General features: G+C 50.7%; 2 protein-coding genes across 10 annotated transcripts in view; one reads left to right on the top strand and one right to left on the bottom strand.

The window, feature by feature from the left end:
* SYCP2 (synaptonemal complex protein 2) overlaps positions 1-1208 on the top strand; it is a 68977-nt gene extending 67769 nt beyond the window's left edge. For 3 of the 4 annotated variants that reach the window (XM_047746693.1, XM_047746692.1, XM_047746695.1), the window contains one exon: positions 417-572. In XM_047746693.1, coding sequence (XP_047602649.1) covers positions 417-494 — 78 coding nt within the window. In that variant the 3' untranslated portion in view covers positions 495-572. Of the gene's footprint in view, positions 1-416 lie in introns of all 4 variants that reach the window. The other variant, XM_047746694.1, reaches the window with a different exon arrangement.
* Positions 1209-12206: 10998 nt separating this feature from the next.
* The window catches only part of PHACTR3 (phosphatase and actin regulator 3), a 225140-nt gene continuing 214328 nt past the window's right edge, over positions 12207-23018 (bottom strand). For all 6 annotated transcript variants that reach the window (XM_047747010.1, XM_047747009.1, XM_047747012.1 and 3 more), the window contains exons 9-13: positions 20731-20786; positions 16926-16987; positions 15887-16027; positions 14490-14566; positions 12207-12662 (exon numbers count right to left, since the gene is read on the bottom strand). In XM_047747010.1, the coding sequence (XP_047602966.1) occupies positions 12647-12662; positions 14490-14566; positions 15887-16027; positions 16926-16987; positions 20731-20786 (352 nt within the window). In that variant the 3' untranslated portion in view covers positions 12207-12646. The remainder of the gene's footprint in view (positions 12663-14489; positions 14567-15886; positions 16028-16925; positions 16988-20730; positions 20787-23018) is intronic.

Here is a 23018-nt window from a genome sequence, read left to right as displayed (position 1 = left end):
GCACACAAAGATGCGTGCGACGTACTTGCCCAGTTTCAGTAGACGCTCACGGCGCCGGACTGGCGGAGGCACTTACGGCTGAGACACCTTAGCTTGAAGCGAACAAGCTGACTGACTAGACTGGTCAATGGAATTCAGTCTAGAGAAAAAATTCAACAATTTGGGGTTTTAAAGACTGGATCTCTCAGTTGATCTAGAATATCAGTGATGATCCCTGAAATCTGTAGCTAGCTAGGAACAGATCCTGGGGGCAGAGGCGTAAGATAGAATGAGCACTGATACAAAATATCTTTACAAAAAGGATTGTTTTATAAAGAATCCCAAGTAATAGCCTCCCCCCCCCGCCCCTGTTTGGTGGTCTTACAGTGATAATTTAAAATCTAAGTGTGATTTTTATCCCCCCCCCCCGGCTCTAGCAAGAAGAGGAGCTTCTTAATGTACGCAGAGGACTGATGTCATTGTTCATGGCTCATGAAAGAAATGTTCGTGTGTGATGTCTAGTTGTTATCAACAGGTTTTATCCACTTATTCCTTTTTGTGTATAACAGGAAATACCAGAGTAGCCCTACAAAGAGAAAAATACACATGTCACCCCGGCCAGAGTGCTTTTGTAGGGGCCTCCAAACCCAAAGAAATGTCGCCTTATGGATGTGAAAGAGCCACTTTAACACGACTGCAGCCTCCAGAGACCTCTGCCTGTAGAATACCGCTCTTCTTTGAAAGGGAAATTTGGGGAACCAAACAGTAAAAAGAATTTGCTTGTTTTTGTGGTAATATTTACATTGCACAAATCTTACCGAGTTAACTACACTCATAAAACTAGCTTCTTTAATAAACTAAGGTTTATCATATAAAATATTTTTAAAAGAATGCAGTTTGGACCAAATAGTATTACTAGTACAGAATATACTACATGTAATAAAAATTCAGCATGCTGAGAAAGGCTAAAGGCTCAGATGTAAAACCCTTACCTGAGCGGAAGCCAGTGCTCTGAGCGCGCTCGGAGAGCGTGGACGTTTGGCTGCGCTTCCACTTACTGCGCTGTTGAGACATCATCGCTGTAGGTAGAAGGGCTCAGCTCCAGCAGCTGTTTTCACTGATTCTTTTTAAGCTCCTAGTACTCATTGTAATAGTATCTTGCTAACATAAAAATATACATGTTTTAACTATATATTAAAGTTGAAATAAATGCTCTGTGACTTAAATAGTATTATAAATAAAAAGTTATTTGATGAATATTGGCTCAAACAAAACATCCTTCTCCCATCAGACATCTGAGGCAGGATAGAAAGCGGCCTCACTCCCCACTGCTGGCCTACAGAAGGGTGGCCGAGGGTGGGAATACTACCGGTATTTAAGTCCAGTGGAAAAAGCAGCTTTCCTAGCGTAGACAAGCAGAGGGATTCAGTTAGTGGAAGGGCAGCAGGGACTCTGCGTCAGGAGACAGTGACTGTTCTGCTCTGACAGTGACCTCCGCTCCGGAGCTGGAACCCCACGGAGCCCTATGCAGCTTTAGGACTCCTGTTTGCCTCCTGTCTGGCCACACTTACAAGGAGTCACACACATTCCCACCCTGCACTGTGTGTGTGTGTGACCCAGCCCAGGTCTCTGCTGTGACCTGCTCAGCAGCAGTCCGTGCCACCTGCTGAATCTCCCTTTCCAACGCCCTTTTCACTGCGACCTTCCTCCCCTGCAGCTTGCTTTCTGGAGTGGCCTGGGCTGCTCACTCCTCCACCGTCTGGCTGTACCCGTTACCTTCCTTCTTGTCCCTCTTTCCTTCCCTACCCATGATAGATCCTCCAGTCCACAATCACACTCTTCTTCCCCCCTCACCTCTCACTGAATCTGCCAACTCACACCCTTCATTCCGGAATCTCAACATCACTAGAGAAGAGTTAAAATCAGACTTAAATTTATGACCCCATATTTTACAGCAATCCTACCTCTGCCCTGACTTGACCACCTTTCCAGAGTATTACCGACTATCACTGCCGCATTCCCTGATTCTTTGGCCTAGCTTCGTACTGTCCTCATCTTTTCTCCCAGGCATGTTACCGGCACCAATACTAGCCTTTTCTGATTTCCCGCATGTTCCTGTGGCAGACTTATCTTTTTATGTAAGGACCGTGCCCCTGCTAGTGCTCGGAATCCTGTGGTCTCTGCATCTCTCCCAGTGTGCATAGCCCACACTTACCGCACACACACACACACACACACACACGAATGCCCCTGGTTCAAGTTCCCCTCTGACTGCTGCCCATCCGATGTAATTCTCTGCTCCCCTTTACACAGAACATAGGGAAAGAATTTTCTCTAGTTACTATTTCACTGAACCTACTTTTTATCAAAACCACCAGTGATTAATTTTACCAAGTATACTCCCATCTTTTTTTTTTTTTTAAGATTTTATTTATTCATTACAGAGAGAGCACAAGCCAGGCGGAGGAGCAGAGGGAGAAGGAGACTCCCCTCCCCAAGCAGGGAGCCCAGTGTGGGGCTCCATCCCTGGCCCTTGGGATCAAGCCCCGAGCTGAAGGCAGATCCTTAACTAAGCCACCCAGTTGCCCCAATCTCCCATCTTCTTAACTCCGCTTCACCCCGACTTCGGCTGGTGTATTTTCCATTCCGTAGCTCTTTCCTGGCTTCCCTTTTCCTCTTAATGTAGGGCTCATTCCTGGTCTGTTACTTTTCCTCAATCTACATTTCCTTAGGTAACTTCATATGGTTCCGTGTAATAGACGTCTCTGTGTTGACGGCTTGCAGATGCATACAAATTCTGACATTTATTTTGGACATTAGCATGGCGCACACTGCTTTGTGGACAGTTCTAACAAGCATCTCAAGTCTCAGAACAGCCCTTGAGCTCTGTCCCTCAGTACTCTTTCTCAACACCAAAGGGAAAACCTTTTCTTTTCATCTCTCTCATCCACCCAACTGTGCAAGCCAAAACCTACAATTCCTGATTTCTCTCTTTCCCTTGGTCACTTAGTTGATCAAGTCCTGCAGATTTTACTGCCAAAATATGTCCCCCATATGTGTAATTTCTGTCACTTATGCTGACAACTGCACAGACCTCCTAAAAGGCTTTCCAGCGCTCATACTTTCCGCAGCCCTTTACTCACTCCGCAGCCAAGACATCCTCGCTAAGCTGTAAATCCTAGCTTGCCTCTTCCTTATATCAAACTCTCCAGTGACCACGTACTCTTAGCCAGAGAGTCAAAGAAGAAACCACAGGGAAATTAGAAAATACTTTGGGGCAAAGGAAAGTGAAACATTCTGAAACTGAAGTGATAGAGCTGAGAGGAAAGTCTATAGCTGTAAATTTATATATATTAAAAATGAAGAAAGATCTCAAGTCAATATACTCAACTTTAAACCTTAAAAAAAACTAGAAAAAAAGCAAACCACAGCCAAAGCCATTAGAAGGAGGGAAATAATAAGGTTTAGAGTGGAGATTTAAGGAAAAAAAACAAAGTGGAATAGAAAAACAACAGAAAAATCAATAAAACCAGAAGTTGTAAACCATTAAACAGACTAGAGATAAACAGAAGACTAAAATTTCTTTTTTAAAGATTTGAGAGAGAGAGAACATGAGTAGAGGAAGAGGGAGAAGGAGAAACAGACTTCCCACTGAGCCGGGTGTCCCATGTGGGGCTCGATCCCAAAGCCTCGAGATCATGACCTAAGCTGAAGGCAGACATTTAACTGACTAAGCCACCCAGGATCCCCCAGAAGACTAAAATTTCTAAATTCAGAAATGAAAATTGGGGACATTACTACTGACCTTACAGAAATAGTATTATGAGAATACTATAAACAGTTGTATGCCAACAAATCAGATACCTTGTGTGAAATGAGTTCCTAGAAACACAGACTGCCAAAACCTAGTCAAGAAGAAAAGCCTCAACAGTCTTGTAACATGTTGAAGAGAATGAATTCTGGGTGTCTGGGTAGCTCAATCAGCTTGGCATCTGACTTGATTGTGGCTCAGGTCATGATCTCAGGGTTGTGAGATGGAGCCCCACGTCAGGCTCCATGATCAGCAGGGAACCTGCTGAAGATTCTCTCTCTCCCTCTCCCTCTGCCCTTCCCCCCACTCATGCACATGTATCCTCCCTCTCTCTTAAATAAATAAATCTTTTTTTAAAATAAATAAATCTTAAAAAAAAAAAGATTGAGTCAGTAATTGAAGAATTCTACCAAATATTTAAATAAGAATTAACACCAGAAAAAGAAAAAAAAAAAAAGAGGGAACATTCTTAACTCTATGAGGCTAGCATTCCCTTGCTCCCAAGGTCAAATAAAGACATCACAAGAAAATTACAGACCAGTATATCTTATGAATGTAAGGTAAAAGTCCTCAACAAAATAACGAGCAAGCTGAGTTCAGCAGCATATTATAAGGAATACATTTAATGGAGGAGCTAAGACATTTTGCAGATGAAAACTGAAACACTGTTGGTAGAAACTAAAGAACATCTAAGTGGAAAGACCTTTCATGGTCATTGACTACAAGAATAGCAATACTTGGAAGTAATTTACAGATTTAATGCAATCCCTATCAAAATCCCAATGGCCTGCTTACAGAAATAAAAAAGCTGATCCTGAAAATTAAAAAAAAAAAAATGGAAGGGACCCCACATAGCAAAACCACCTCGAAAAAATAATACAGTTGGAGTACTCACACTTTTCAGTTTCATACTCACTATAAAACTGTGTTCATCAAAACCACGTAGTGCCTCAAGAAGGAGAGACACGTAGACCAACGGAACAGAAAGGACAGGCCAGAAATAAACCTGCTCATCTATGGGCACTGAGCTTCGTCAAGACTGCCAAGGCCACTGGTGGGAAAGGAGCAGTCCTCAACGCGTGGTTTGGGCAACTGGCTGGCCCCATGCAAAACAACACTGGGCCCTTACTTCACACCCTATATACAAAATACGTCGATCAAAAACCTAAAAGAGCTAGAACTATGAAACTATTAGGAAAAAGCATAGAAGCAAATCTTCATGACCTTGGATTTGGCAGTGGATTCTTAGATAAGACACCAAAAGCACCACCAACAAGAAAACAAAACAACAACCAAAAACCCAAAAGGTAAAGTGGACTTTAAAAACCAAGAAAACCTTCGCGTAAAGATTACTTTCATCAAAGTGAAAAGACAACCGACGGAATGGGAGAGAATGCTTGCAAATCGCGCATCTGCTTAGGATCCAGTATTCAGAATATGTAAAGAACTCTTACAGCTAAGCGACAAAATGACAAATGACCCAGTAAGAACAGGGGCAAAGGACCTGTATGAACATTTCTGCAGAGGAGATGTACAATTTGCCAACAAGCACACGAACACCCACGGAGTATCATGCGTCACTTGGAAACTATGAACTATAGCGAGACGCTGCATCACACCCACCAAAGGACTGAAAATAAGTACTGGTGAGGTTGTGCAGGACCCGGAACCCCTGTGGGCTTCTGGGGGCAGTAAAACACTGCAGTCCCCATGAAAACCAGTTTGGTGGCTCCTCCGAGAGTTAAAGGTGGAATTATCCTATGACTCAGCAGTCCCACCCTCCAGCAATACACGCGAAGACCTGAAACCAGATATTCAGCAGACACCAGCCGGAATGTCCAGCTGAAGTCCCAGCAGCCGGGCATGGAAATGACTCGAATGGGCAACAAGTGGACAAGCACATGTTGTCCCATCTGCACGCGGATTGTTCCGCAGCCCTAAGAAGCAAGGAGTTCCGCCGATGCATGGGGACAAACACGCTATGTGGAAAACTAAACACAAAGGTTACGCTGTCGGATTGGATGGATAGGTGACACCCAGAATACGTAAATCCACGGGGACAAAGCAGGTTGGGGGCTGCCCGGGGCTCGGGGAAAGGGAAGCTGGGCAGTGCCTACTTCGAGGATATGGAGTCTCCTTTGGTTGTGATGAACCAGACGGAAGCAGCGGTTGAGTGGCTGGTGAGTGGACCAGGAGCCACTAAAGGGCAGTCCCAACACGGTTAACTCCGTGCTATCGGCATCTCACCTGAATTGACTTAGTAAAACACAAACGCACCAGACCTGTGCAGAGGTGTCTTCTGCATTTAAAACCCAGCCTTTAGGGGCGCCTGGGTGGCTCAGTGGTTAAAGCCTCTGCCTTCGGCTCAGGTCATGATTCCAGGGTCCTGGGATCGAGCCTCGCATCGGGCTCTCTGCTCAGCGGGGAGCCTGCTTCCTCCTCTCTCTCTCTGCCTGCCTCTCCGCCTACTTGTGATTTCTGTCTGTCAAATAAATAAATAAAATCTTTAAAAAAATAAATAAATAAAACCCAGCCTTTAGATCAGGGCCTGGAAGCCCCTAGGTGAGCTGGCCTCTGCCTCTTTCCTCACTTGCCTCCTGCTCCTCCTCTCCCTCGTTCAGCAGACTTCCAGGCCTCGCACTTGGACGGTTGCATTCCTGTCCTCAAGGCTTTGCTCCTGTGGCTCTGCTTCCTCACGCACATGCCGTCCTTTGAGTCTCACATAAACAGTACTTCAGAGGGATCCTCCCGCACAGCCCTATCAATCTTACTATCACTCCAGAAACTTCTTTCTTCCTCCCTCCCATAAACCCCGCTGCTGTAAAGTCTATGACAACAGGGACCTTGTCTGTCTTACTCACTTATGAATAGTAACTTAGGCCACTGTTTCCAGAACCTAAAAACGTGCCAAGAAAAGTAGGGTTGCAACAGTGTGAATGAATGAGGGAACAAACGGAGTGTTTCTAGGTGGGAATTCACTGAATTCAAAGAGGGCAGATGTGCCTGAAACTCTCAGACCCTCAAATCCCATATAGTCGCTTTTCCGTTAAAACGGATCATAAAGTATTAGTCAACCAGCCACCTGAGTGTCTGTGTCACATACTGTGCTCAGCTCTACATACAGAGACAAGCAAGAACCAAACCCCTTCCAAACTGAGAGCGGCCGGAGGGGAGGGAGTGGGGACGGGGTAACCGGGGGATGGGCACGAAGGAGGGCACATGATGGGGTGAGCACTGGGTGTTGTCCGCAACTGATGAATCACTAAACTTAACTCTGAAACTAACACTACATATATTAATATAGTAGGTGAATTTAAATAATTTTTTAAAGTTATTTTAGGAAGACGTGAAATGTGTATATCCATGTTTTGTAAAAACTAGGAGTGTTTGAATTTTAAAAACAACAGCACCAATGTAGTCCCAAAGAATTCTATGGATTTCCATTTTATTGGCCCCTTGGAAGAACTGTGTAGGTGTGTCAAATGTACATAGACTTTATCATCCAAGATACTATATTTTTAATGGTTATATTTGTGATGTTTAGTTTTGGGCTTTTTGAAAAACATACTTGGGGAGGCGCCTGGGTGGCTCAGTCGGTTAAGCATCTGACTCTTGATTTTTGGCTCAGGACAGGATCTCAGGGTTGTGCGACTGAGCCCCGCGTCAGGCTCTACACGGTGTGGAGCCTGCTTAAGATTCTCCCTCTGCCTCTGCCCTTCTCCCCAACTCCATGCTCTCTCAAAACAATTTTTTTTTGAAATATGAAAAACATTAGACCAAGTAAAGCCCATGGAAATACTCTAAAATAATATCTAGAGGCTTTCTTCAGGAATACAGATGTTTTGAGTGAGATGTTTTGAGTGAGATCTATCTGGTGCAGTGTCTTGAATTTCAGTTTAGATACTATGATTTTGGTTTATGCTGCTAACGTCAATAAGGCCTTTATTATTTACCTCATAAAATGTGCATTTTATGCAACTCGACTACCGTCAGTATAAGTTTATAATGAATATTGACATTTGGGACAGACGATGTCTGGGACAGATTTGATGTAAAAAAATTTTAAGTGTTTAAAAAACATGTAGTTGCTTGACTTTTTACTGTGTGATTCATTTTTAACATTTTATATATTTATTTACACTTAAGAAAAATTAGAGCAGGAGTTGGCAAATTATCTAAAAGACCATATAGAAAATGTTTTACACTGTGTGGGCCAACAGGTAAATTTGAGAATATATGTAGGTACTTGTGTAAACGTAAGAACCAGTCTTAGCTTGCAAGCCATTAAAAAAAAAAAAAAAAAAAAGGCAGGCCAGATTGGGTTGGTGGGCTGTCGTTTGCAAGATCCCTCGTGTAGAAGCAAACCTTTAATGATTGGATCTCTCTCTTCTTTACTATACAGTGTGTTTCTTAACTTATCTCATTATTTAACAAAAATGGTGATTTAAATCAATTTTGTATTAGCAGAGCCTAATGATTATGTGAGGTAACTACAACTTCTTGATTTTCCTATTTCAAGCATATTAAAAATAAATGACCATTCTAGCCAATAATTTGTATTTCTGACCTGGGTTGGAATTCAACACATGCTGGTGCAGGCTTACCACACTTCCTCAACCAAACTGAGCTGCAAAGTCCTAACTATTCCAGAAGAACATTCGGGGGAGAGAACAAATTTTGCATCCTTAGTATAGCCAAGCAGAAACTTAGTCCAGTCTGAGATGTTACTACAGCGACGTAAATGCCACCAAATCCTGATGCCATGGATGCCTAGCAGACCCTCCGAGCCCTAGTGGGCTGTGTGGTTTTCATTCCGCACTTAACGCCCCAGAGACCTGGCAGTCGACGCTGACAAATTCTGACTCTGACCTCAGCACATGGTGTGAAGCTCGCAGTTGCTCCAGCCAGCTCTTCAGCCACCTGTCACTACCACCTGTTAACAGCCGACCCACTCACGGTGGCTGTCCCCGAATTCCTACGTAGTTCCCGAACACAGCCGGTGGAGAGTTACAGCCAGTGCAGACGGAATCACGAGTGCTGCAAAGAGACAACAGAAGCAGAAGACTGGTCACGAGGACACGGCAGGGAATAGGAGCACACGAATCTGAGTTGGGACGTAAAATGTGGAGCAAGGTGTTAGACATTCCCGAGACCGCTCTGTGCCACACCAGGAGTCCCCACTGTAACCAAGTTCCCGGGTGGAACGCAGGGAAGGCACCGTTCGTTTGGGGGGCACACCTGTGCATTTGCAGTACCCATATCTTTGAAAAAGGGGACGACATTGCATTCAGAAAGCAATAATGTGCATACAAAAGCATGGTTTTAACTTTAAGAATTATTAGCATGTACACCAGATCCAGAGTTTCTTACCATGGCTTATTGTAAAAAAAAAATGTGCTTTTTAAAGAATTTCCCTGCTCACCTTCTTTAAAGGAGATCTAACAGTTAAAAGTTACTTTTATTACTTAACATAAAATGCCATTCTGTTCTCATGAAACTGTGGGAACTTGTAACTAGTAGCTTTTCCACTGCTCATTCTAACACTGTCTAAGAGAAATTAACTTATGGTAATTCACTGTTTCAGGATATTTTCATACGTTCAGTTTGAGTCTCAACATGTTCAGTTTCTTACGAGCATCTTCTTGGACGTTTCTTTCACATGAAAAACTCTGTAAAAAACTCTCTGAAAAAGAATGGGTTTGAGATTAGAAGCATGTAAAAAACTCTGAAAAAGAATGGGTTTGAGATTAGAAGCATGTAAGACTAATAATTTTAACAATGTGATTAGAATTTTACAGTTCCGGACTTGGAGTTGCTATTAAAGAACTATGGGTACGTAGCTAAAAACTTGGCTTTTCACCTCCAGAATTTAGACTTGTAATTACCATGTATTTCCACAAGATGGACTTCTTGACATTAGGGTTTGGGGTTTTTTTGTTTTGTTTTCGGTTTTTTTTTTTGGCCATCTCAATTGCCTAAACATTACTTATGTAATATAATTTCAAAGTCCTTTCAACATGCTTAAAAATGTATTTTTTTTTTTTACAAAGACTTACAATGTACTATTCCTCCTATCATGCCAGGTTAAAACTTGATACTTCTAGAAGTGATTTAATTTCCTCCCATAAAATAATCAATTATGGTTTTAATCTTTTAATCTCCTTAAAAGCAGAATTCCTTCAATGACTTAATAGTATTGTTACTTTAATAGTTAATCACAGTTTATTTTGTGGAAATTAGAACAATTGATTTGTGAAGTCAATGCACTGAGGACGCCGGTAGTGAAGACTGTGGTGATTCGGTTTGTGGTTGTTACTGAGCAGGGAGGCAGCAGAAACGGTTTTTTCTAAGACCTCAGGCTCTTATATATATGCTCTTTCTCTTCAAATTTATAGAACGTATGTGCATTTATATACACCAGCTTGCATATCACCCGTGAGATTTACAAGCTGCTTCCTAATTTTGCTCCTCCAGCTGGGATGAGGGGCACTGGGGACGCCCGTCAGAGCCTTCCTCCGTGCGGGCTTCTTTGGAGTGAACACGCCCGACTCCAGCTTCAGTTGGCTCTCTCGACCTCTGTGATACCAGCTAAGAACATGAACTATGGAAATACAACTTAGAGGAATAGTTTATAATTAATAAAAATACCATAGAGAAGTTAGATACTGTTGCTAAAAAATTTTGGTTACAATGAAACTGTCTTCTGGTTTTATGAAGTCTTAGAACCCTAAGCCTGAACCAAACCAAACCAAACCCTCCGCTGGGTCTCTGGTGCCTTATTTCCATCTTGAATTTTACTTATCCACTAATTATGGAACTTTGCTTGGGCAAAAAACCTGAACACACATCCCATCTGCCAAGTCACCTCTACCCAGAGGCCCATCTTCCAAGCAGTAGTGATCCTTTCCGCCTTGGTTGCCGGCAGTTTCCAAAAGAAGCACCTTTTCCTTTCTTTGTTTCATAGTAAGTCCATGCATATTTCCATGTTAAGGAGATTGAAATCTCACTTTTACATAATTTGGACTCCCACTTAATATTTTAAACTGAATAAAAGAAAATAGGGAGCTGCTAAAATAGTGTAGAATAGGAAAAAAATTTAAAGTTTTCTGGAGGTTGGCCACAAATAATGGGTTATGAATAGAGTATAGGTATATATTACACATACAATATAGAATATTATATATATATTATATAGAAACATACACACACGTGCTTGTAAAATTAAAGAACTGACTTCTAGTTAGAAAAGCTTTAGAGCATCTCATTTCATAGACAAAGAAATTGAGGCTCAGAGAAGTGAAGCAGTTCGCAGAAGGCGGCACAGCACGGAGAGGCAGAGCTGGGATTTCCCCACCCCAACGGGGATTTCTTTCAAAGAGTTCAGCTAACTGACACGACGTTCGCCAGCATCCAGGACGGGCCGGACAAAGCGCTGCTGCACGGGGTGGGCAGTTTCCAGGGGCACCTGACCCACTTCGGCGTTAAAGAAGGTGAGCAAGAAAGGTCACGGCAAGCCGTGAGGTAGGGTGTGCAGTGACGTCAGAGGACATGCACCTGCCCCCAGGGCTGCCCCCGCCCCGCCAGCGGCTGACGTCTACAGGAGGCGGAGAATGTGTTGGTCGCAGTCGTCTCCTTTAGAAGGTACAGCAGTATTTCGAGAGAGAGATGGTCTTCCTGGAGAGAAAGTATCTTGGTGAACAGCGCAGGGCTGGGGTTTAAGCAACAGGGTTTGCAAGCTCCTGACGTTAGGCTCCGAGCGCCCGGGCTTCCTGCCTCACCATGTACCCGGCGGGCGGGCTCCCCTGTGAGGACACGTATTCAAAGGCCAAGTAAAAATACCTTTTGGGAACATTATTTTTTTTTTTTTTATTTTCCCTCTTTGTGCCAACATTACGTTTTACCTTTGTGCTAGGGTGAATGTTCTCTTTATAACGTCCACTCCCTCTAAACCTTTGTCTCCTATAACAGAGTTTCCCATAATGTCTGCATACGTGAATCTAAAAATACTCAAAGACGGCCCAATTTCCAGCATGGTAGAATTTTCCACCAAGTTGTTGCTTACCTCTGGGATCATTATTCAATGATACATGAACTAAAATTCACTTGAAAAAGATAATCTGATTTTCAAGCACAAACCACATGTACTAACAGAATTTACAAAACAAAGCACACACAAAGTTGGAATTCTCTTTTGTGTGTTTGGATCTGACGGCTCGAAAGTAATAAAACCGAACTTATTTCACAGATCCCCACTCTCCTCCCAACTCTACGAAAACATAAAACCCGGGTTTCTTTCCTGCAATAAGTAGTCATTTAATTAAAGAACAAAATTAACAGGAATCAAAATGTTGCAGCTGGATTTTTTTGTTAGACATTATATAAAAAAAAGAAAAGTATAATACAGTCAATAATTTTGTGGAACATGAACTTAAAGAGTTTTCAAATTAACTGTGATCAGAATAAAAATGTCTTTTCCACACAACCCTGCACGCGGCCGTGCAGCCCGACCCCGTCCGAGGCCCGGGGGGGCACCGGCACGTGCGCGTCCCCAGCCTCCGTTTCGCTGCAGAACTGAAAAACCGGGTTCAAAGGCAAATGACAGTTTTCTTCTGGGAGAGCAGTTCTGGGTCTCCCCCGGGCCCGACAGCCCCCACTCCGTGGACACCAGAGCGCGAAGGGCGTCCTCTGGGTTCCCCTCTTGCAGGTGAGCACAGCCCCGACTTCACCTGCCTCAGTGGTCCTGCCCCTCTCGCTGACGCGGCAGGGAGTCGAGAGCCGAGCTTCAGGAAAGTTCCCTGATGAATGTTCAGTGTCGGTATCAAAAATTAAACACAAATTCTTCTCAGAAGAAAATCTCTATGGCCTGTGGAATCTAGGAAGTACAAAAAGGCAAACAGCGTAGGGTCACACATTGGAAGCTGAAATGGCCAAAACCTCCCACTAACAAGCGTGTGGCCGTTAAAAGCGGCTCAGAGCCCACAAGGGACACGAGGACGGGCCCGCTTCGCTTCCGGTGCTGGAGGGCCTCCGAGCGCCCCGGGGCCCCGGGCCTGCGCTGGACCCCAGAAGGAATGATTTGCTGAATCCTGCCTAAAACTCAGTGTGAAGGCTGTTGGCTAAGCTCCTGAAGTGTGTGAGGCCAAGGTTTGCTAAAATCAGAAGTAATAATCGACCGAGCAAAATTTTGGAAATCAGGGTTACCGTTTGGTTTTGGTTTTGGTTTTGTACGTCGGTAACGTGTTTGTGGTAACGTGATATGTTTCACAAAGTCTCAGGTGACTAAACTATTGTGCTTTTCAAAACGGAGACTAAGTGCTAAAATGTGGTATAAAAATCCTATTTCCTGATGTCCAAGTTGTCAGCCAACTCTTAAAATTCCTTGATCTAGGAAAGGCATTATACGGACTTAGGAGAGAAGTCGTGTATCCTCAGTCAACGACGCTTAATAACGTGTAATGGGAAATTGTACTCGGTATTTTGACATTAACACACGCGATGCTACGTAACAATTCTACCCTTTTTCTTTAACATGGTAAACATTAAAAATAGCTTTGAATATTTTACTGGACAATGTTGATTTCTTCAACGTTTTTGCGTGTTCTGGATAATCCAAACTAAGATGACATATTCTTGCTCAAATGTACGCCAGCCATGGGGGGAACCTTAACAAATTTTAAACTGTTCATTGGGAATCATTTTCTCCTGCTCTTGCAACCTCCTCTCTCACCTTAATACATTTACCCCGAAACTGTCCTGGGGGAATGGAACCCCTCACAGCCAGCTCTGCCCCGCAGCCACACTGACCTACACAGTGAGTGTCCTCGACAACAGCCACGGTGGCCACTTGGGGACACACCAGAAAAGGAAAGGAGTCGCTATTTTAGCTGAAGGCAGAATCTGCTCTCAGGGCTCCCTTCTCTCCGTCTCTGGGGCGTGAGCCTCTCGAGGCCGCGGGGGACGTGGCAAAGGGGCTGCTTCGGGCGGAAGCTTGCAGCCTCACAAGCACAGTCTCAAGACGGAGGGAACACGAGACCATATTGCTTGTCGCGGCAGAGGGAAGAACACACACACAGCCAGTGAGCACGGGGAGGCCAGTCTTTCCCCTCGGTCCCCCTCTGCAGACCCGCGGCCCCTGTGGGGCCGCACGTCCAGAGCCCGCATTGACCGTGACGCGGACAGCCCAGTGCTGGAGGATAGCCGACGCGCCCCACCGGGACAGCGGCTCCCCGGCGCGGGGGCCCCTTTACCTAACGCATCACTGCTGCCTCCATGCCTGGCATGACACCCGGCACGCCGTAGGGACCCAAATATTGAAGGGTTTGGGGAAGGATCTGCTTGTATTAACGACGCGACTGTAAAGGCAGGGAAACAGGCACCAGTAAGTGGAAGGGATCTGGTGGCCTCTGGTCGGCACAGATCGGCCGGGTTCGGTCACGAGAGGTCCGGACACGATGGGAGGGACGGTCGGCGGACAGGTACGTCCTGTTCGCTGCTTTGAGGCCAATTCTCTGGTGCGCACACGAGCTCCTTACACGGCGGACCCAGGAACACCGCCCTGCACGCCCCGAAGCCACGTGTCCCCTCCCGCTCTCCGCAGAGCTCCTGGCCCCAGGCGCCCAGACACGCAGGGCTCTGCCTCTCTCTGAGGCTTCAAGGCAGCCGGGACAGGCACCAGCAGAGGCGCCGCGCAGAAGCCCACCTTGTCAAGTGCTTGCTGGACGCGTGCACCTCCATTTCGTTGCTCTTGTACTCGTTCAGCTCCTTACGGATGGCCGCCTGCGGGTCAGAGACGGGCGTTACGAAAGGCACAGAGAAGGCCAGCAGCCCGGGGGATGGACAGTAGTTCCTAATGTCCCCCGAGTTCTGGCGTATTTCCAGAGAAGCAGAATCATCATTGGGCCGAGCACTCAGCCTCTGACACCTGGTCGCCATCGTCCCCAGCCAGGACCCGGCCAGCGCATGGCCACGTCCCAGAGAGGCTGGGGCAGGGACGCCCCCCAGCCCCCTTGGCACACGGCCGCCACACAGAGCCAGGCGGAGCCACCTGCCGGCATCCTAAGAGCCAGATCACGCAGGGAGTCGGGCTTGGGGTGAACTCGCCCGGAATTGTGCAACGAGATCATTAGGAAGCTGTTCCAGCCTTGGGCACGCGGTGCCGCTGTGTCACGGGACAAACACGTCGTTGTCACGTGTGGGTGAGGTGCGCACCACAGCGTGTCGGGCCTGTCCCCGGCCTCGTCCAGCCTCCCCAGTCTCCTGGGACCCTGGGTCCCCACGGGTGAACCCCCCAGGGGCCAGCTGAGAGCTGGGGAGAAGCTGGAGTCATGTGCCCTGGGACAGGCCGCTGCCCTCCGAGCCCTTGTACGCCAGCCACCTGCAGAGCCTCCGCGGGAGAAATGACCACCCGCCTTCCACGGGATTTTCTGGGGCTCACGGGACGTGTGCTGGTGGACAGGCCAGATTCAGGGTCCGGTCCCGGCACAGCGAGGCTGGGGGATGACTCACTCGGTCCCGCCGCTTCACACACAGCTTCTGGGACCCGCTGTTTCCCCACTCCCTTCCCGTGCTTCACGCCAGAGGCCCCCGGAGACACCTCACCCCGGAGCGGTGGGGACGGAGCCAGAGCCGCCTCCGTCTACACTGCCCACGCCTTCCTGTGGGCCTCGGCCTCTCTGCACCGTGTCGCTGTAGTGGACTCTGCCTAAACCTCCGTCCCCCACCTCTTTCCCGCCAGCCTCCAGTTTCTCAGCTCCCACACGCTCGACCCTGGGGACCGGGTCACCCTGGGTGGGGCCGTCCTGTGCATCACGGGGAGCTCAGGGGCATCCCTGGGCTCCACCCACTGCCCCCATTTCTGACACCAAAAATGTGTCCAGACATTGATTGCCAAGGACCAAACTGTCACCTAGCCGCAGCCGCAGCCCCGCCCCGGACCACCTCTGTGAAGCCGACCTCAGGGCGCAGCACGGTGGCCATTTCCACAGCGGGTGGCACCCCTCCCCTCCCCCAGGAACAGACCTGCTGGCCTGTCGCGGTCTGCCCTCCTCGGGTGCTGCCGTCCCCCTACCCCACCCAGCAGGGACGGCGCCCCCGGACCTTGTCGGCCGCGGACAGGCGCGTCCAGGGTTTGTCTGCGCGCCGGTCGTAGTCCTGAGCTTTCGCCACTTCCACGTAGTCGCTGAACCGGATCAGAATCTTCCTGTCCCGCAGCTCGTCCACCGTGGGTCTCTGATTCAGCTGAAATCAGAGAAGGCCCGTGAGCCACCCGGGGCCACACCTGTGCTCTCGAGCCCTCGGACAGACAGCATGTGTCTGCAGGGATACGGGAAAGTCAGAAACTGGGACAGTCAACCCTCACGCCTGCGAGGGCCAGCGGGAAGGCCTGGACTGCGGCCCCGACAGTGACCCCACAGCTCTGCCAGCGCAGCCCCGGCTCCTGGGAGGCTCGCTGAGGACCGTCAGGTCGCCGCCGTTCATGGCAGCCCCGGCGCGCTGGACACTCCGGGCAAGCTTCTAGAAAAGGTCTGGAGCGAGCAGAGGCGGCCATGAGCGGTACCCCCGAGGCAAGCTCAGGGAGGAGCCACCTCCCACGAGGGGAGAGCGTCTGTCAGTCCTCCAGGGCGCACAGAAGACGGGTGAGGCCCAGATGCTGAGTTTAGACACGGCTGGGGCTCTGGAAGGGACCAGGCTGTGGGGATGCCACCTAGGCTGGCCAGACCCACCTCCACCCAGCGAGTCCCATACCCAACCCTCGAGGCTAGTAAAACGCTTCTGCAACCAGGAGCTTCCAGACAAGCTGGAGGAACCAAGGAGCCCGGAAGGTCACTGCACGCGGACACCCAGGCTGTGTGTGAAGATCTCCTGTAAATGAAGGTGATGCCCTGTCACCATCTGGCTCCCCCAGAGGTCCACGGAAATGTCATCAGACCTGACCTGTCACCCAGGCACAGAGGGCCACGCTGGGATGGGCAGGGGTACCGCTCTCCCAGCATCTGGGGAGTGAATTCGCTGCCATCCAGGAAGACGTCACTGAGCGACATGGAGAGGCCCTGCGTCACCTCACCCCCACCCCACTACCAGTGCACCTATCACCTGTCCCTCAAGATCCGGGGATAAGACACTCAAATCACTGTACCTTTCTTGTCAATCTTTGCTTGATTTCTCTTCTTTCTTCCTGCTCTGTCTGATCATTCCTCTCTGAGAAAGGTTAAAACAGAAGAACAAAAGAAAGAAAGAAAGAAAGAAAGAAAGAAAGAAAGAAAGAAAGAAAGAAAGAAATATGGGCTGAGACTCTCCTTTGGTAAAGAAGTAAGCTCTCAGCCTCTGCGATTCTGGTGGCTGAGGAGGGTCATCGGGGACTCCCTGTGTCACGGCTGGTCTCCTTGCACTTGGCCAGCCACGTTCAGACCGTGGTCTCACTGCCCCACAGGGACACTGGCACCGGGGGAAGCTCTGCCCACCTTCCAGGCCTTCTCCTCGACTTTCTCCATGTCCGGACTCAGCACATACACTGGGCTGCGCAAGTTTACTTGCAGGAGAAACAGGAAGCAGCCCTCCCTCTGCCCTGCCCTGCAACCAAATATCTACCCTCCGTGTATTTACGCCCCGGAGTATAGAGGGCGCCCACAAGCATTCCAGCAGGGTAACGGGCACACGCGTGACTATTAACACGCGTCGCATGTGGCTGTCCGATAGGGACGGTAACAGAGCTGTCACTGCCGTTTTCCCTTCGGCTTTACAGGAATACACACACTTCCAGCCAACCAGCACCCACAAGGAGCACCCCTCCCTGGCCCCGGCCAACATAAGCTTGCCTGGAATTTACATTTTCAGGGATTATCTCACACCTGAAGATACCAGGCAGCCAGCTGGCTCCCACCGCGGAGCGAGCGCACCGACACGGCCCAGCCTTTGAGGGCGCCTCCGCGGCTCGCGGCACGGGCTGCACGGAGGATTGTGACTATTAACATGCAAGCTGCGCCCTTACCTACACGCGGCGGCTAAAAATAGAGCAGAAGTCAGAGCCGGGTGTAAAACGCAGGCTTTGCCCTGGGACTCGGGATAATGGATGTCCTATTTCTGGCACTCTCTGTTGCTAAATAAAGCCTCTGGTCCCGGGTGGTAGGAAGTTCCATTCCTGGGAAGGGAGGCTCACGGGCCAGCGCTCACTCCTCGAAACAGGGCTGGTTCGAGCAAGGGGAGCCCTGCTGCTCGCGCTTGACCTCGCCTCCCCTCACCTGCCTTGGTTGACGACATCCCACACACGTGTGCACTTCGGGGCTGGGGTTCACGGGGGTTCGACAGATCGTGCTCATCTCACGTCTGAGTGTTTTAGAAAAGGAAATGAAGCCCTTTTATGTTCTTGGTTCCTAATCCAAGGGACACACCAGGAGAAAGCACATGGGGAAGCTCTCTCGTCGGAAGGTTGATGAGACGATCAAGAAAAAATTGTGGAAGTACCAATCTAAGGCCAGCCCTGAGGGATTTCTGTGGTGACATAAAGCTAATTCTTCAGATTTCTTAAAAAATTGGCCATGGACAAAGGCCAAGTGTAGCCTCTCTGCGAAAAGGGTAAAACAAAACTAGATCTTTGTCTTTAATCACCAAAACGTCATTACCAAGGTCATGTGAGTGACACAGGTGCTTTGGAGAGTGGACATTTGAAGGTGGCCTACAGGGACCCCATCTGGGGCAGGTGCTCTGTTGGGCACCAACCCCAAGAAACCTTTCCTCAAAGCCTGAGCCCACAAGTTCCCTCTGAGCAACACCTAGTGACGGCTTTGGGGACCTTCGCGTCCCCGACCCAGAAAGCCCTGTGCCTTCTACAAACCAAGGCATCCATGACCACAGCCTCCACACCAAGCTGTTCTAGAAATAGAGCCAGTGGCTGGGAAACCACACTCGTCCTCTGTAAATCGTCAGAGATGCATTGTTGCTTCCAACGCAGGGGTCCAAATGGCCCGTGGAACCAGCCACTTGGGCTCCATCTCCTTGCCAAGATTCCTGTTAACAAACCGTACAACTCCTTCAGTTGTCTTCCTGACCAGGGAAATGGGGACCTCGGTGTGAAACCGCAAGATTCTGTGACGATTCCACGCAGGCACGTAAGCAAGCCCTGAGTCGGCACAGCTCGGGCCGAACGTGGTCTGGGGTCATCACCTGTAAGGGGGCCCTGTCTTATCTGTGGACGACACCCAAACCGAGTCCCGAGGGTCCTTCAGGCCTGATCGGTTACTCGTGAGCCCCCACGTGCGGGGGCAGACACGACGAGGCAGCATTCCCGGGGGGACTATAGGCGGGAAGGGCCCTAGAATAGGAGGGCCTGCAGCCCGGGTCGGGGGCTGGTGGTGATACTGCTCCATACCGGACCACACGTGCTCACTCTAGTCCCAGCTCCACGGAACCCAACAGAATAACCCCCATCAGGAGCCAGCAGGAAGTTCGCAGACACCCCCACTCCGGACACCCGGGGCGCTCCTGAGCTATAGACACACCGGACGGCTTGTAGGTGGGGAAGGGACAGTGGGGGCCGCCAGGGAGGAAGCCCACTGTTCCTTCCATGCACCGAAGGGGAGCGCAGCTGGCCCGGTCCCCACTCAGCAGCCGCGCTCGCCCTCAGCGGCGCCTCTCTGGAGGCCCTGACGTTTATCTGCCAAGACTAGTAGACCTGGGGGTGCTTCTTGGTGCAAGGACCTGGCACCTCCAGGAGCGGGGCCGAGACGGACTGGGAGCCCCTGCCGCTCTAGCCTGTCCACCGACCCCTGGGCTGCGCTTCCCAGGACCTCTGGGACATGGTCGCTTTATGAATGAGTGGCAGCATTTTCCAACCTTCCGGTACATGGTCACTGAGAGAGCCTGACTGCCCCGTCCTCACCCGTCCACCGGAGGAAGCAGGAAGAACCCAGGACAAGCTTCTCTTTAAACCCGCAGACATGGCCAGAAGAGGAGGAGCAGCATCTTCAGTCTGACAATAAAAACCTGGAATCCCGTCACTTGGGGCGAACGGTGTCCCGCCGCCCCTGACGGACAGGCCCTCTCAGGCCGGAGAGGGTGCGGGGGGAACAGGGAGCCGGGACCAGCCGGGACTCTGCGCCCAGACTAGCAGGCTCTGCCGCCCATTGGCTTTCAGGAGTCCGCTCTGGCGCTGCCCTAACTTTGGGAAGAGCTCAGAGCTCTCAGAATAAAACGCCAAACTCAGAGCGTATCTGCAGCATTCATCACAGAAAGAGGAAAAAGAGCAGCAATAGTTGAAAAACCCAGGCCCTCCGAGAGCACCGTTTGCAGAAAACGTTTTGAAAACTAAACTCTGCCGGCCAGAGACAGAGCTCTCCAAGAACCACTGCTGAAGGGGTTTACCCCCAAACCACCCAGGATGTTCATGAGGCAGAACGGCGTCCTCTGTACCGGGAAGGCTATCCATGGGCACTGTGACCACACACCTGCCGGGGGACCCTGGGGCCACGTGGAGCCAGGACCGACTGGTCCTGGAATGGCAGAGACGGGAGCCCGGGGCAGTTTCCCGGGGTTTCCAGGTCCTTCAGCCGCTCTGACTGCAGCTCAGGGCCATGTGCTCCTGCCCTCGGTTTCTGATGCTGTCTGTCCCCGCGCCCATCAGGACTCCCTCCCAAACCCCTAGAATAACCTGCTCCAAACCCCAGAAAGCAAAGAGGATGCTGAGCCATTTCCCCTAGATCTACAGGGCTAATTAAATAACCCTGAAAACAGGGATATCTTCAATTACGCTGGGAGGAGAGCTTTTCTCTCTCTCTCTTAATTTTAAAAGGGCAGATGTCTGAACGCATCAACTTTCCTTTAGGGCTTGCTTCTGCAGCCGGACTTCCCGGGCAGGGGAGCGTCCAGCCTGCAGAGGGGGCCGCAGGGGGAGAGTCTGGCCCCACCCCTGCACCTGGGGGAGGAGCCCAGGGTCCCCAGCTACTCACGTTTCAAGATGTTTCTTCTCTCCAGCTCCTCCACGGCCGGTCTCTGGCTTAGCCGTCTGCGGAAAAACACCAGAATTACATTGTGCACCATCGTGGCCGCCTGCAGAGTCCACCTGGGCTCAGTGGGGGGCAGAGTCCCCAAGAGCTAGAGGAGGGGAGGGGACCTCTGGTGGCAGCCTCTTGCTGGCCAATCCAGTAGGATCCTGTCCAGGAGGGAGGTCGCCTTCTGTCATGGAGCTCCTGGGGTGGACCCCCTGCCCCCTCGGGGTGTGCAGCTCATTTTCAGCCCTGCCAATCGCAGCCCCACGGCGGGATGCCCCCCAGGCGGGAGGAAACCCCTCCTGCCCAGGCCAGGCATGGGCAGCCACTGCCACCACTGCCTCTTGCAGCGAGCGGCACCTGTCCCGCTCCTGTCCTCAGCAGCCTGGCCGGCAGCCCTCGCACGGGAGTGACAGCAAGCACCGCCTCTCGCCTCTCTCCACGCCTCCCGGGCCAGCAGAGCAGAGCTGCAGCCGCGGAGGGAGGGGCACGCCCTCCCCCCCCCCCCCCCCGCCTCCCGCACCCCCCCCACCTCCAGCCCCAGCCCGCCCCCACCCCACCCGCGCCCTCCGGGGCAGAGAAAGAGCCTTTCCAGCAGTTTCGAGTTGAAAGAGAGGATCCGGCCAAAAACAAATACATAAAATAAAGAGAAGGCTTGTCAGGAGAAAGAGGCATAATTAGCCACAATTAGTGCCAAGCGCCAATTATTTCTGTAACTCCGACACTGTTGTCCTTGGGTCAGAGCCAGGAGCCGTCCCACTTCCGGACCGTCAGCCACCGGAGACAACAGGGCCGAGCCTGGGAACGCCCCGATTCTGGGGCCACCGCATTTGCCCCGAAGAGGATGCAGCCTCCAGACGTGCTCGTCTCTTCGGAACCCCTGTCCCAGCACAAAGCCGAGGGCGTCCCCGGGCTCTGCTGCTCCTCCGCTGCGCCTGGTGGCTTTGTGTGCGGCGGGTCCGTGGGCGGCCGCTTCGACAGCGCGTCTGCAGGTCTGCGGGGATGCGAGCTGGCCCCCCGCGAGGCCTGGCTGGGACCCCGGGGCGGAGGCTCCCGACCGGCCCTGGGAGTGGGACGCACAAGATCTGGCTCCCTCACCGCCACTGGCACCGAGAGGTCCCCGATTTCTTAATGCCACGCGCTCGCTCGCGCAGCAAAGGACCAGGGAGGGCTGGCTCTGTGCCAGGCGGTCCCATGCCCCCAGACACGGCGCTGGACCAGCCACCTCCGCCGTGGAAAGCCCACGGTCTGAGGAGGAAGGCCGATGAACAGTACGAAAAGGGACAAGACATTCCAGGATGTTATGCCGTGGAGGACACAGGACAGGGCGTGTGACCAACAAGCAACCAGGCACCGTGGGGGCAGAGGGTTTCGCGTGGACCCCTTTCCTCCGAGACCACACGAAGAGGTAGCCACGGGAAGACCACACCTCTCTAGCCGCAGCGACCGTCCCCTAACGGCTCAAGACAGGGGAGAGCGTGCAGGGTGGTGGAGGGTGGAGAGGGGAGGAGGGATCATGGCAGGCTTCATAGAAGAAGCGACTCTGGGCAGAATTGTGGAGCATCTGTAGGGAGGCAGAGCCTGGGGACTAGTGACGGTCAGCTGCTTAGCCAGGTCCCCTGAAGCGACACCTAGGGACCGAGGCCACAGATTTCCTCAAACCTGAAAAGCCCCCAAATGCCCACTATCAAGGCCTCCCCACCCCAGGCCTCCTCTTGCTGGAGGCCTGTCTTCTCTTCCAAAATGGGACCCCATTACAGACTCTCCCAGAAGTGTGAGAACGGAATGAGGTAATGCACTGAGCGTCTGGGAGTGCTAGCTTGGCACACAGTCGTCTCTCAAAAATGTCTCAAGAAAACCCAGCCTGGGAGCTGCCAACTGGCCACGGACGGGGTGCCCAGAAAGGCCTGTCACCCAGTTCCTGCATCTCTCAAAAGTGCCGATGGCCCATCACCAGGATCTACGCCCCTGGCCCGTGTGCTGAAAGCCAGCCGGGTCCTGCCCTGCACTGCAGGGTCCTCCTGGATGCCACCCGGTCAAGGGAACAGCTGGCCCCCAGGCCAGTTCCAACCCAGGCCTCTGGGTGGACACAGCCCCATTAGGGACCCCGCCATGAGTGATGTGCAGGCACCGCCCCTCACCCAACCCTCCCCATAGAGGCGGCTGGGGCTGGAGCAGAGGACCCGAACCCTCCCTGTGTGGTTCTCCCCAGGAGAGAGGATCCCACTCACGAGGGACAGGGGAGGAGG

The sequence above is a fragment of the Lutra lutra genome, chromosome 9 (assembly GCF_902655055.1).
Source record: "Lutra lutra chromosome 9, mLutLut1.2, whole genome shotgun sequence".
NCBI classification, from domain to species: Eukaryota; Metazoa; Chordata; class Mammalia; order Carnivora; family Mustelidae; genus Lutra; species Lutra lutra.
Note: the sequence above shows the minus strand (reverse complement) of the source record. Positions and strands in the feature narration are given on the sequence as shown.